This window comes from Sorex fumeus, unplaced genomic scaffold (genome assembly GCF_029834395.1).
Source record: "Sorex fumeus unplaced genomic scaffold, SorFum_2.1 ptg000009l, whole genome shotgun sequence".
NCBI lineage: Eukaryota > Metazoa > Chordata > Mammalia > Eulipotyphla > Soricidae > Sorex > Sorex fumeus.
In genome coordinates, this window is record NW_026606066.1 from 490447 (window position 1) to 503736 (window position 13290).

Genomic DNA, 13290 nt, shown 5'->3' on the forward strand with positions numbered 1-13290 from the left:
TTTCAAAATTTAAATCCTTAGAGGGATTTTTGGGTTTTTTTTGTTTGTTTTGGGTTCATACCCGGCAAGACTCAACTCTGTAACTAGCTCTCTAGGCCAGAAAATGTTTTTAATGGTCCCTAACTATTTAAAGTGCTTTTTAATAGTTAGCCTTCCCTAACTAAGATCCATTCCTCAAAGTTTTAAGGCACTGCCAGCAAAAATGGCACCGAGACATTACCCAGAGGACAAGCTATGCCTGGGGTCTAGAGCCCTCCCCCGTCCCCACCCCACACACACTTTTTCAAGTTCAATTCTTTTCAGAACACAGAGGGCGGCCTTGCCTGTGGGGCCAAGAGGGACATGGAGGGCAGCCAGCATCCGGACACCCACTCCAGCGCCCCCCGCTGAGAGTGGGCTGGAATCCTGGGGGTGCCCTGTACCTGCAGCTCCCCTGTGGCTGTGGTTCCCCAGGGCCAGTGACAGTGGGGTGCTGTTGGGAGGAGGGAGCTCTGGGCTCTGCCAACAGAGTGCCAGGCCCCCAGGCACCTAGAGCAGACTCCCCACGAGCTGACTCAGATCCCCTCAATGGCCAGTGTGGAGGGACCCCTAGAAATGGCTGCATAATTGGGCAGGGCCCTTGAGGTCAGCCAAAAGGTTAACCTGGGCACCCCCAGCGTGTGTCCTGGGAGGTGCTGGGGTGAAACTGGAGATCTAGAGCATATGGGAGGAGAAACCCCCTCCCCAACACACACACACACACACACACACACACACACACACAGGACAGGCTTCCTTTCCTGGGCCATCCCAGGGCCAGCCCAGGCCCCTTGGGATGGTATATGGAAGAGCCCCCACTCCATAACGCTTGGTGGAGCTGGGGCTCAGGACCCCATGTCAGGGCTGGACTTCCAGCTGAAACTTCTGTCCCCTGACTGCACCCCTTCCACCTCCTGGAGGAAGGGCAGAGGGTCCCTCCTCATGCCTGGGCTGGTGGGAGGTAGGGTTCTGTTGCCATGCCGGGAGGGACATGGGACCTGCCCACCTCTTTGCGAGCCTCAGGGGATACTGTGGGGCAGAAGCAGCTGATGACCCTAGTGCCCAGGCTGAGTCAGAGCAGCAGACCCTGGAGGAGGGGCAGAGGGTCCAGGCTCAGAGCAGCTCCATCCCCCCTTCTCCTTCTCTCCTTCAGCTGCGACCGCAGCACTGCCCTGCCTGCCGCCCAGCCCAGGGTCAGGCCCAGCTCTGCGCCCCGACGCCTGCATCTGTGAGGACTGCCATCTCGAGGTCACTCGGCCCTTCCCCTGCCGTCGGGGGAGACACAGTGCTCCACGCTCCGAGGTTCAGTGACCGAAGGCTGTGAATTAAAGGGCAGGGGAGGTGGACACATCAGCAAGAGAACAAACTGGCTTTGTCCTCCTGGGAACACGGAACTCACAGACATGCGGGGCATCTCTACCAGCCCGCCAGGGCCAGGGCAGTGCAGAGGGCACCCGAGAAAGGAAACTGGGAGGAAAGAAAGGGAAACAGTAGATGGTACAGTGGCAGGTTTGTGACTGATCTGGGTTTTCTCCTGGGTGACACTCTGACCTCGCCCTGGGACAGGCCCGTGGGACCCTCGAAGGAGTGGATGATGGATGAATTGTGGGGGTGAGGGGGCTCTGCTTTATGCAGTAGAGTTCAGACCAGCAAGTCCTCATGGTGGCGAGCTTGAGAGCTCCCGAGAGGACCCTGGTGAAAGCAGGTACTAGGCAGGGGTTGGGGAACCCTCCTCAGACCCCTGCCTCAGGCTGATAAAATAAATTATGAGTTTTCCATAATCAGGAAACTCCCCAGTCTCTCTCTTCCCTCTGGATGAGGTCAACCTCTGTTCCCACTATGTTAGCCCCACATTCCAGATGAACAAGATTGAAAGAAGCACAGTGAGGGCACAGCAGCTGGGGACTGGTCCATGGGGTCAGGAGGAGCTTTGGGGTTCACCCTGACTTGCCAGGCAGCTTGTTGTCACAAGATAATTCAGTCACCAAGCATTCCTGGAAAGGCTGGACCCCAGAGTCAGAGTGATGAGTCACAGACCAACATCTGACCGTTCCAGGAGGAGGGTGCTCCGTTTGGGACAGGGCCTCAGACTCTGACTGCTGTGGAGAGAACTGGGTCCACAGAGTTGGGGGGGGGGGGGGATATAAGGTGAGGGAGAGAAGAGATAAGGAGAGAGGGAAAGAAAAAGAGAGGGAGAAAGAGGATGGAGTGAGGGAGAGAGGGAGGGAGGGAGGGAGGGAGGGAGGAAGGAAGGAAGGAAGGAAGGAAGGAAGGGAAGGAAGGAAGAAGAGGAGGGAGGGGAAGGGGGAGGGAGGGAGGAAGAGAGGGAGAGAAAGAGGGAGGGAGGGGGGAAGGATGAAGGGCAGAGGGAAGTAGCCCCCCCTTTCCCCCAGATCTCTCTGTACTGGAACACCCCGCCCCCATTCCTTGTCAGCCTCTCAGATTATCAGATAACTCAATAGCTGCTCCTGCCAGATAAACTCTCTCCAGATAACCCCTTTCCCTTGTAATTGAGTTTAAATATTGATCTGGCCCAATCAAGGTGGGTTAATAATTCAACCCGCTGAACTCTGGGAGCCTCCCAGCCACCACGCACTTCCCCTGGGTGAAGGGACAGGATCCTGAGAAGGTGGGGGGGGGGGGGTGGTGGCAGTGTGCAGCCTTCCCCAAGACACATAGCTCTTTCGGGGGCTGGCCTGAATCCCTCCACAAGCCAGTCCCTGCAGCATGGTTGACCCAGCCCTCCCCCCGAGCCAGGCCCAGGCAAGGACAGAGAACGGGCCCTCTGGGAAGTGTGGCTTTTTCTGGTGAGAGACACTCCGAAGGGAAACTAGCTCCAGTTAAGTCACTGGGAAACCAGCTCCAGTTCACTTTGTCCAGAAAACAGGTAGGGACACGCCCTTGGGCTCCTGGGGGTCTGGCTCTGGTGACACAGCCTCTAGGGCCATCATCCTGTATGACACAATCTCAGGGAACTCTGCACCCCCTCTGGTGTCCTCCTCTGGTCATCCCTGAGGGTCACCTCAGCCAGTGAGGTGGGAGACACTGCCCAGGACCACCCCCCCCGCCCCAGATTTAGAGGATGTGAGAAGGATAATGCCAGTTCACAACCAGGCTTAGCCTAGTCGAAGGGCTACTCCGTAGTTTTGATCTGTACCTGAATACAGTGGAACACACATAGGCACACTCACACACATACACACATCACTCACATATTCACACACCCACACATTCACATTCACTCACTGACTCATACACACAAATCCCTTATACACCACTCATGCATGCTCACCGCTCTGTCTCTCCCCCCTCCCCCCCCCCCCACACACACACATTGACTTACAAATACAATGTCTACCAGGCCCAGTTTGAGTGTAAACATACTGGCACAGCCACCAGGGCAATAGCCCAAGAGTTTCCTTAGGAGTTTTATTCTCCTGTGGGTGTGTCCATTCACATAAAAATTCATCCAACTCACCATCCCATCCAACTGGAAGTCACAATTGTGTGGGGACAGATGAGGGACAGACAGAACACAGACAGATGCATGGCAGGCTAGCATCTAGTCCTGTGTAGGGAAAGGCTGTCCCATTGACCTTGCCCAGTGTAGGAAGCCAGGCTTACAGAAGGCATGTGCTGTGAATCCAGCCTCGGGCACCCAGAGGGGTCCCATCCAGGGGCAGACAGCTGGTGCCAGGAGCTGGGACAGAGCAGGGGGTGGGAATGGGGACAAAGCCATCCTGGAGGTGAATGGTGATGGTACAGATGTGACTATATTTAATACCACTGTCAGTATGCCTTTAAGAAGCAAAACAAAACACATTTTTATTGAGGTATTGGGATTCGCAATACTAGTAGTCATACTTTTTATGTGTACATCATTCCAAAACCAGACCCAGCACCAATACTCTCTCTTCTATGTTTTCAAGCCACAACCCTCTATGCTCAGGGCTTACTTGAGGCTCTGCACTCAGGGATCACTCCTGGCAAGGGCTTGGGGAACCTTATGGAGTACTAGAGATTGAGCCTGGGTTGGCCACATAAAGGCAAGTGCCCTACCCATTGTACTATCTTTCCATCCCCCTTACAGTACATTTAAAAGTAATCAAAAGCTGGAGAAATTAGTACAGTGGGCAGGGTACTTTGCCTTGCATGCAGTTGACCCTTGCTGGATCCCAGTTGGATACCAAACAGGGTCCCTTGAGCCCCATCAGGGGTGACCCCTGAACACAGAGCCAAGAGTAAGCCCTGAGCACTGCCAGGTGTTATCATCAAACCAAAAGAAACAGCAATCAAGATAATAAATTTTATGCTGGATGCATTTCATCACAATTCTTTTGTTTGTTTTGGGTTTTATTTGCCTCTGCCATCCCTGGCAGTGCTCAGGGACTTACTTGTGGCTCTATGTTTAAAGATCACTCTTGATTGACTTGGGAGACCATATGAGGTGTGAGGATCAAACTCGGGTCAGCCACATGCAAGGCAAGTGCCTCAGCCACTGTTACGATCTCGGGCCCCATCACAATTCTTTATCAAAACAGAAAGGTCCCTCAAATACCACCAGGAGTAATTCCTGAGTGCAAAGTCAGGGGTAACCCCAGATCATTGCCAAGACATGGCACTCCCCAAAACAAAAACAAAACTAAGCATAAAAGGGCCAAGGGATGGAAAGACAGTAGAGCAGGCAGGATGCTTGCTTTGCAGCTGTTTGATCCCTGGCATCCCATGCGGTCCCCTGGGCACAGTCAAGAGTAATTTCTGAGTGAAGTCATTAGTGGTCCCTGAACATTTCTGGGTGTGGCCTAAAAGCTTAGTGGGGGCAAAAATGGAAAGAGCAAAGGTCTGAAGCACAGTGGTTACAAATGAGTTCCTTTTATTCGCATTCCCAGCACAGATCCCACATACAGGTTTTGTGTCTGCACAATGGTATAGTAACAAGTGCAAAATATGCTTTATTTCAGATACAAAAAAAATGTGGCAGTATGACAACTTCCGCCTGGATGCCCACCTCCCCATGACCTATGGTGCCCCGATGACCCAGCCTAGGGCCACACGCCCCCAAGACAGCCTCCCACCACAGTTAGGAAAGAGCCCGCCCCAATCCAAGAAAGGTGGGAAGTGACATTTTAAGAAATCACTTTAAATCCATGAGCACTAGAGAGCACAGCCACCCCACTTCCACCCAGCAAGGGGCAGTTGGGGATCACTGAACAATCTTTCGTCAGCAACCCTGACGTTCCCCCACCTGGGAGCGCCCACCGGGGGGGAAGGACTGGGAGGAAACTACACCCGGTGACTGCCTTGTCCTGAATGCAGGCCAGTGCCAGGCAGCAGGGCTGGGGTCTCCCCACAACAAACCACTGCGCCCAACAACTGACCGGGAGCAGCGTCCCCTTTCGCGATGCTGGTGTCACTCAAGGACAGAGGGCAAGAGACACTTGGCAGCACCTCATTGCCCCCAGACCCTTCTGAGGTCTCACTGCCACCTCCAAGGCCTCCTAACAGTCCTGCCCTATTCTCAGAGGACGAAGGGAAGGGTTGCTGAGAGGTGCTCGGAGAAGAGGGACCTCTTGGCCATGGTAAGACTGAGGGAAACCGGGAATGGCCACCAGCCCTCAGACTCATCACGTCAACAAGGCAACCGAGACGGGAGAAGGGTCCAGCCCTGACTAATAAGGAGAGGAGACAGAGCCAGTCCTGAAGGAGACCTAAGACACCTGGCTCTCGTCCTCTCCTCCCCTGCCACTCATCCAGGATCTCAGACACCCAACCCCACTCTCCTCTGGAGATTTTTCCACCTTCTCTGAGCCCCTGGGGGTTTCCTCCCTTCCTTAGCACTGACAACAGCACAAGAAGCTTTTGCATTTCCCCTCCAAACTTGTTAATGATTTTCAGACCCTGAGTGACTCGGGTCAGCCCCGGAAGCCAGGCTGCATGCTCAGAAACTCAGAAACTTGTGACACACGATTCAGCTGGTTCCAATCTGCTCCTGGGCAAGGCCCCTCTCGTTAATGGCCTCCTGGGACAGGTCACCAGGGCAATGCCTGCCCTTTGCTAAGGCCCTCAAGTCAAATCTTCTTACTCCTCACACATTGGCTCTTTCCAAAGGCGCATCACCCCTGCCAACAGCAAATGATTTTGCTCCCCATGCAAGAGTTGCCTATCTTTAATTTTAAGGTGATAAAGATTGAGCTCCGCACTGCCAACAGGGACTTGCCTGCCAAAGAAGTTTCATGGTCTCAGAGTAAAACACTCAGCATCAGGCTTCTCATTTAAGACAGAAAAGTGAGCACACAGTGAGGATGACTTCACCTCTGGGAGCACAGTGACAAATGGCTGTGGCCCAAGTGAAGGCCCGGTCTGAAAAACTGGGGTCAGAGGGAAAAAAGGGAACCTAGACTTCTGAATGCAGGGTTCGCAGGGAAGACAGTGGCTGGAAGAAGGGAAAGCTGCAGCTTATCTGAGAAGAGGAAGGGGAAGGGGAAGAAGGAAGGAAGGAAGGAAGGAAGGAAGGAAGGAAGGAAGGAAGGAAGGAAGGGAGGGAGGGAGGGAGGGAGGGAGGGAGGAAGGGAGGGAGGAAGGGAGGAAGGAAGGAAGGAAGGAAGGAAGGAAGGAAGGAAGGAAGGAAGGAAGGAAGGAGCAGGAGGGAGGAAATGGAGGGAGGAAAGGAAGAAAGGAAGGAGGGAGAAAGAAAGGGAGAAGGAAGAAAAGAAAGGAAGGAAAGAAAGGCCAGCTAAGCTTCAGTTCGTCTGATTCTCGTGGAAGGGACAGCCTTCTGAATAAGGGAGTTAAAACATTTCAGTATGGATTTACCATGTGTATTTTGGTGGGGGGCATCTATGGCTTTCACTTCGTTAAGTGACAAAATTTTATGAAAACAGTTAAGCAGAAGTAAGGAGGGCGGCCAGCAGCAAGTGTTTTCAGAGCCGGTTGGAATCTAGTAACAGCCATCAATCAAGGCAACACAAGTTTCCTTATTAGACCCTCCTTTGGAATTGACGGGGGGAAAGCCTATTTTTTAACTTAGCCTAGGTAGTGGCACCCCTTAGGTCTGTGACTACAGTATAGCAAAAGCTTGGAAGGCATAAGACCAAAGGCCTAATCCTGATTCTCTGTGACCTGGGGCAGGTCATTCCAATTCTATGCGACTCATTTCCTCACAATTCAAAAAAAGAAAATAATGCACCTTGACCTTTCCCTAGGATTAGTACAGAGAGCTAGGTCAGGCACCAAGAAATATTGGGGGGGGGAGGGAGGGAGAGGAGAGAGAGAGAGAGAGAGAGAGAGAGAGAGAGAGAGAGAGATTGGATTCAGTATGATTGAGATAAAGGGGATATAGCAAGAGTAAAATAGAAAGGCAGCTGGAAAATCTTAAATTTACATGGATTGAATTAAAAAAAACCTAATAATGAGGGGCTGGAGCAACAGTACAGAAGATAGGATATTTGCTTTATACGCAGCTGACTGGGTTCAATCCCCGGCACCCCATAGGGTCCCTGGAGCCTGCAAGTAATCCCTGAGTAGGAGTAAGTCTGAGCATTACCAGATGTGACCTAATAACAATTTTTTTTTAAAATAATGATAAAAGTGAGCTTCTCAATGACAGTCCCATGCCCCAGGGGAAAAGATCTTGGGGCCTTAGCAAAAGTGACAAGGTAATTGCATGGTGATTCTAAGTCCTTTCATGTACTGAGATTAGGACAACCAGACTGCAGTTTGCAAAGAAATGATGTTGGACCCTTACCTCACAACATAGACACACATTAACTCAGTAAACTAATCAAAGACCATTGTGAGACCAAAAAGTATGTAATTATTACAATACATGTATAACAACAAATCTTTTTTGTTTTGTGTTTGGGGTGTACCTGGCAATGCTCAGGGCTTACTCCTGGTTCTGAACTCAGGAATTACTCCTGGCAGTGCTTGTGGAACCATATGGGATGCTGAGGGTTGAAGTAGGTTGGTGGAATAAAATCTTGGACATCATCAAAAATTTTAAACTTGGGTGCTCCGAAGGATAAACACCACCATAAAGAAGAAACATTTTTACAAGTCATATATCTGATAAAAAAAAAAACCTGTATCCAGAATACACAAAGAATTCATACAACTAGGTAATAAAAAGACAGCCCAGTTAAAAATGGGCAAAAGATATGAACAGCTATTTTTCCAAAGATATACAAATGGTCAATAATCACATGTAAAGAAGATGCTCTGTATCATTAGTCATAGGGCAAACAAAAAAAATCAAAAACCACACTGACATACTAATTTGCACCCACTACGATGATAACATCCCATCAGTCAAAAAGACAGACAAGAGCAAGCACTGGTGAGGATGTGAAGACAGATATTGCAGATAGGAATGCGAAATAGTGCAGCTACTTTGGGGAAAAAAGTCTTGACAGCCTCTCAAAATGTTATACATGGAGTTATTATATAATGCAGAAATTCCAGTCCTATGTATATGTCCAAAAGAAATGAAAACATACCTGCACACCAAAATGTGCACATGTTTATAGCAGCATTATTCACAATAGCCAAAGTAGGAATGACTCAAATATAGCCACCAAGGGATCGGTGGAAGAACAGAACGTGATGGAACTGTCCAATGGGAATGTTCTCCAGCTCTATGGAGGGCTGACGTACTTGTAGTCGACCTGCGTGGTCCATGGAAACATTATGCTAAATGAAATAGCTAAGAATGAGGTGGGGGACCCATAGATTGTATGATTTCATTCATATGAAATGTCCAGAATAGGTCTATCTTGATAGAAAACAGGTTCCTGGTAGCCATGGGCTACGAGAGTTGAGGAGGGGAAGATGGTAGAGTGACGATTGCTAAAGAGAAAAGCGCATTTCTTCAGGGGTGATGGAAATGTTCTAAAATTGACTGTGGTGTTTCTGTGAGTTTACTAAAGAACCACAGTAGTCTAAATGGATGAGCCTAATGATTGGTGAACCCTATCTCTGTCATGATACTGCCTGCTCCCATTGATGAGGAAAGTCCTCGGAGGAAAGGAACAGGACTCAGGGGCCTGTCCTCAGTGCTGGGGCCCTGCTGTACCCGTGTTCTTCCACACACAGAAGCCCCTGGGCTGTAGAGTAAGCTTTTATCACTGTCCTATCCTGTGATATCAGGTAGGTGGAGCGGATCCTCTGTTCTTCAGTTTCCCCATCTGTAAAACAATGACATCCCCTTTCTGATCATCTTTGACCCAAGCACTATTATTTCCCCCTAAGCAATACTCCAGAAACTATAAACTCCTGCTCTATTGGTCACAGGGTTCCCCATGTTTTGGGAGATGAACCCCAAAGGCGGGAGGAGTTGGAACTCTGGACCACAGAGATCACCAGCAACTGGAAACGGACCACACAAAGACTCAAGATATTCCACTTAGAAAGGGGCTCCACTCTTGGCCAATCCTTGCCAATTTTGGCAACTTCTGGAATAGATAGCAATCGTCATGGGGTGAAGGTGGAGAGATTAAGAAAAAGCAAAGGAAAGAAGATTCAACCATCCCAATGAAGGCAAAATGCCCTAGACAGTTCCCCTACTGATGAGAAAAGATCAACATTTAAACAGGGAGGAAATGAAAACTCCCTAAGGAACTTGGTGGGTTCCCCAAGACTGACTTATCTAGGTTGGATGTAGTTAGTCCATTCAAGGGGGTCTGGAATCACTTTATCAGAAAATGAAACGTTGACTTCTTAGCCTCCCTTACCCCTTATGAAATGACACCAACGGAGCAAAATAGGAATCACTTGTCCTCATCTCTTGGACACTCTGGAGAATGTGCCTGAAATAGCCTTTCTCTCCTTTTCCTCCCCACCCCAAGGTCAGTGTGGAAGCTTCGATGCGGGCACAGTAGTCTCTACCAGGCCCTGCAGAGCTGTGAGCCCCTCTCAGAGCCAGGAAGCAGCTTAGAAATCAGGGAAAGGTGAAAGAAATGAAAGGCACGGAACCAGAGCCCCCCTCCCCCCACTTCCATCTATCCGTTCAAGAGCAGCAAAGATGTCTGCTCAGCCGGGCCTCTGAGAGGGGGAACCCAGGTGAAGAGGGAAGAAACTGCCGCCCCTCTGCAGCTGGCAGCCAGTTTCCAGAGCAGCAGGTGAAGGTTCAGGGCGAGGCAGGACTTTCTCTGGAGGCAGCAGAGTGATCAAGAGGAACAATGCAGGTGGTGCCCCAATTACCCAGTGAACTCGCCTCCAGCTAAGGCGGGCACTGAGTTTCTGAGGCATCCTGCCCTTTGACCTCTAGAACAGCAGGGCTGGGGAAAGGAACGGGATGATTAAAGGCCGGAGGCTGAGGGGAAAGGAGAGGAGCTATCAGCGTTCTGTGCATCTGAGACTTTGCATCTGCTGGTGGCTGTGGCCTCCTGGCTGGGGCTTCTGGACAGCCGGACCCTCCTGGCCACAGCTCACTCACTGGGTGAGTTTTCGGCTTTTGGGGCGGTGCCATGTCTACATCCAAGGGGGTGTGTGGGGCTGGGGTCGGAGGCAGTGGCACGCTCCCGGTCTGCTCAGAGGCCACATTTCAGGATGATGTGGTAGCCATCATTGCTCTCGGCTGCAAAAGAGAGAAACACAGGATGTGTCATGGGCAGTGGGGCACGGGGTGGGGGAGGGGTTGTACACACGCAGTGCTGGCATCCCAGTGGAAGCTCTGCCACCCACATGAGCAGAGAACGGCAAAGTCAAGCATGCAGGTGAAGGGGGGTGGGGCATGGGATGTCAACAGGTATGTCTATCTGCTGGATTTAGTTTTGGTTTGTATATGTTGGCCTTGCTACCACACACAACGCAAGGTCCAAGGACCAAAGGGCCTAAGTCGTCCAAAACAGATTCTGGACAGTTTCAATTCTCAGAGCACCGAGCTCTGTAGACCTCCCCATCCATCTTTGGTGAAAATGGGTGGAAATGACCTATGCCTTCGCCTATGTAGGTGCAAGGTCTACAGCCCAGCTGGTCAGCTTCTAATGCTGACATACTCCAGAAACTCGCCTGGCCCCGAGGAAGTGCACAGCTGACCTCTCCCTACTCCGCCATAGCAGCTTCCTCAGAGACCTTCCTCAGACACTCCATGCCAACCCCAGACCCCAAGTCCAATCCACAGGGCCTGCAGACTCCATGACCGTCTTTCCCCTGGAGCTGCTGGGATACCCTTATTTCCAACAGAGTTGAGCAGTGTCTCGCCCAAGGACTGTTTAAGGTCTGCAGATACAAGGTCTGGCCCTGGTATAGGACAGGACATGTTCTTAGGCTGTTCATCAGCTGTCTGCGACCTGTTTGCTTACAGTGTACGGCCCACAAATGATGTTATAAATATCCAAATGGCCCTCTCAGGAGGAGAAGAGGCAAAACCCCTGTTCTAGAAAAACTGTACTGCATCTCTCTTCTATCCAGCCTATGTTCACGAAGTCACCATTGTCTGATAGGGAAGTCCCTCTCAGAAGTGACCTTGGGAGCCCAAATCTGTTCCCAGAGTTAGATATGATGGGTAGTTTTGTTTCCTTCTCTCCAGAGAGCATTTCCAGGTGACATACCCTTGGAGTCAGAAATGCAGAAAGGTGAGGTTACCCCACCACTCCCAACAACATAGGGGCTTAGACCCCACTCTATAATTCAATAAGAATGGCCAAGGGGTGAGTGGTGGTGGTGGAGGCGGGGGGGGGGGGGGACTTACCTTTTAAGGTACTGAGGACAAAGCACGATTCATCTTGGAAATTCTGCACCATCTGAAGGGCAAAAGAGAGATCAGCCCCTTTAGTAATGAGCTCAGAGTGCACAGAGTGTCTCAGTGACTCATGACTCAGCCAGGAGAAAAAAGGGCCCGGGGCTTCCACAGGTATGAGATGCTGTCATAGTGAATTTTCACCGGAAAAAAAAAAAATCAAAGCAAATGCACAAAACAATCATTTCTCTGTAGTAACAAAATACTGAAAGGAAAAGAACCTGGAAAGTAAGTCAGATATGGACATTTAATAAGAAACTGAAGGTTGTTTGTTTGCCTGTTTTCCCCTTGGTACTGAATCCTCCAATCTCTATAATGGACATGCGTGTGTGTGTGATAGCAGAGAGAGAAAATTAAAGTGGTAATAATTTTAAAAAAAAACTAGGTAATTAGCAGGTTCCCTGGGTTCCATGTATCAGAGCCTTAGCAGGGCCAATTATAAAGTGCCACTCCCTGTGTCCACAAATGTGGCAGGACTTGAAGCATTACTCACCAGCCACCTCTCTGCAGGAGTTCTCCTAAGCCTGCCAGGCGACCTTGGCAAGCCGAGCTCTTATTTCTGCCCCAAGCCCTCCCTGCACAGTGGGGTTGTTTTGATGAGCAGCTATGTGTATTAACCAGGATGAGAAACAATAGGACCAGGTGGAGGGGGGTCTCAGCTGTGGCCCGTCCGTCCAGAGGACCTAGGGTGGCCCACCACACATCTCCCACCGGCAGATGTCCCAAAGCCGGCCTTCTGACATTCGTTTACCCCACTCGCGCCCCTACATGCACGGCTCACTGAAGCACTGCCAGAAACGCCTCAGTGTTTGTGACACGTGTGAGCAATCAAATCCATTTTGCAGTGTCGCGTGGTCAGAAGTCTTAGACTCTAACTATTTTTCAGTTACGGAACCACATGTGGGATCTCAATATGCTGAAGAAGTTTAAGAAGCAGATGCCCACACTCCCTGCCCCCAGACAGTTGTTTTCCAGGTGCCAGTTAGAAGTGTCCGGTTGGCCCAGAGAAGGCAGCGGTCACTAAACTGATGGTGCTTCCCAACGGCCACCTCGGATAGATACCCAGTGGGAATGCTGAGTGCTGTGAGGTTTCTCGGGGCAAGGACCAGACACAGCCTGGGTCCATCCAGAGTGACCAACACGGTACAGACGTGGACAGATTGCTGTGTGTTTAGCAGTGCCATGACCTCCAGTCACCTGCCTTGACACGCGTGGCCCTCAGAGACATGGCACAGAATGGGATGAGGAGAAGGAGGGAGCAGTGGCTGCAAACAGGATGATCCCACTTAGGTTTAAAGGAGGTAACAGCAGACCATGTTTGGGAATGGTGACTACTAAACTCAGACTAGCCATCAAGGGACAGGGCAGAATAGGAGATCAGCCTATCAAAGGGCGTCTAACATAACAATATGCACACCCACATGTGAATATTTGGGGGCACTTTTCTTAGTCTTTGAACTGTACAAATAAGCTTCATATACTTTCTGTATATTTGTATATTTTTGTGTATTTGTCTGCTATATCTCACATTTTCC

The 13290-nt window shown here is 50.5% G+C and overlaps 2 protein-coding genes across 2 annotated transcripts in view; both read right to left on the bottom strand.

Moving 5' to 3' along the window:
- CLASP1 (cytoplasmic linker associated protein 1) overlaps positions 1–13290 on the bottom strand; it is a 376782-nt gene that overhangs the window by 11335 nt on the left and 352157 nt on the right. The gene's annotated exons all lie outside the window — the stretch shown is intronic.
- Positions 10545–13290, bottom strand: part of TFCP2L1 (transcription factor CP2 like 1) — a 60625-nt gene continuing 57879 nt past the window's right edge. The window contains exons 15-16 of the mRNA XM_056110471.1: positions 11708–11759; positions 10545–10591 (exon numbers count right to left, since the gene is read on the bottom strand). Of these exons, the coding sequence (XP_055966446.1) occupies positions 10545–10591; positions 11708–11759 (99 nt within the window). The remainder of the gene's footprint in view (positions 10592–11707; positions 11760–13290) is intronic.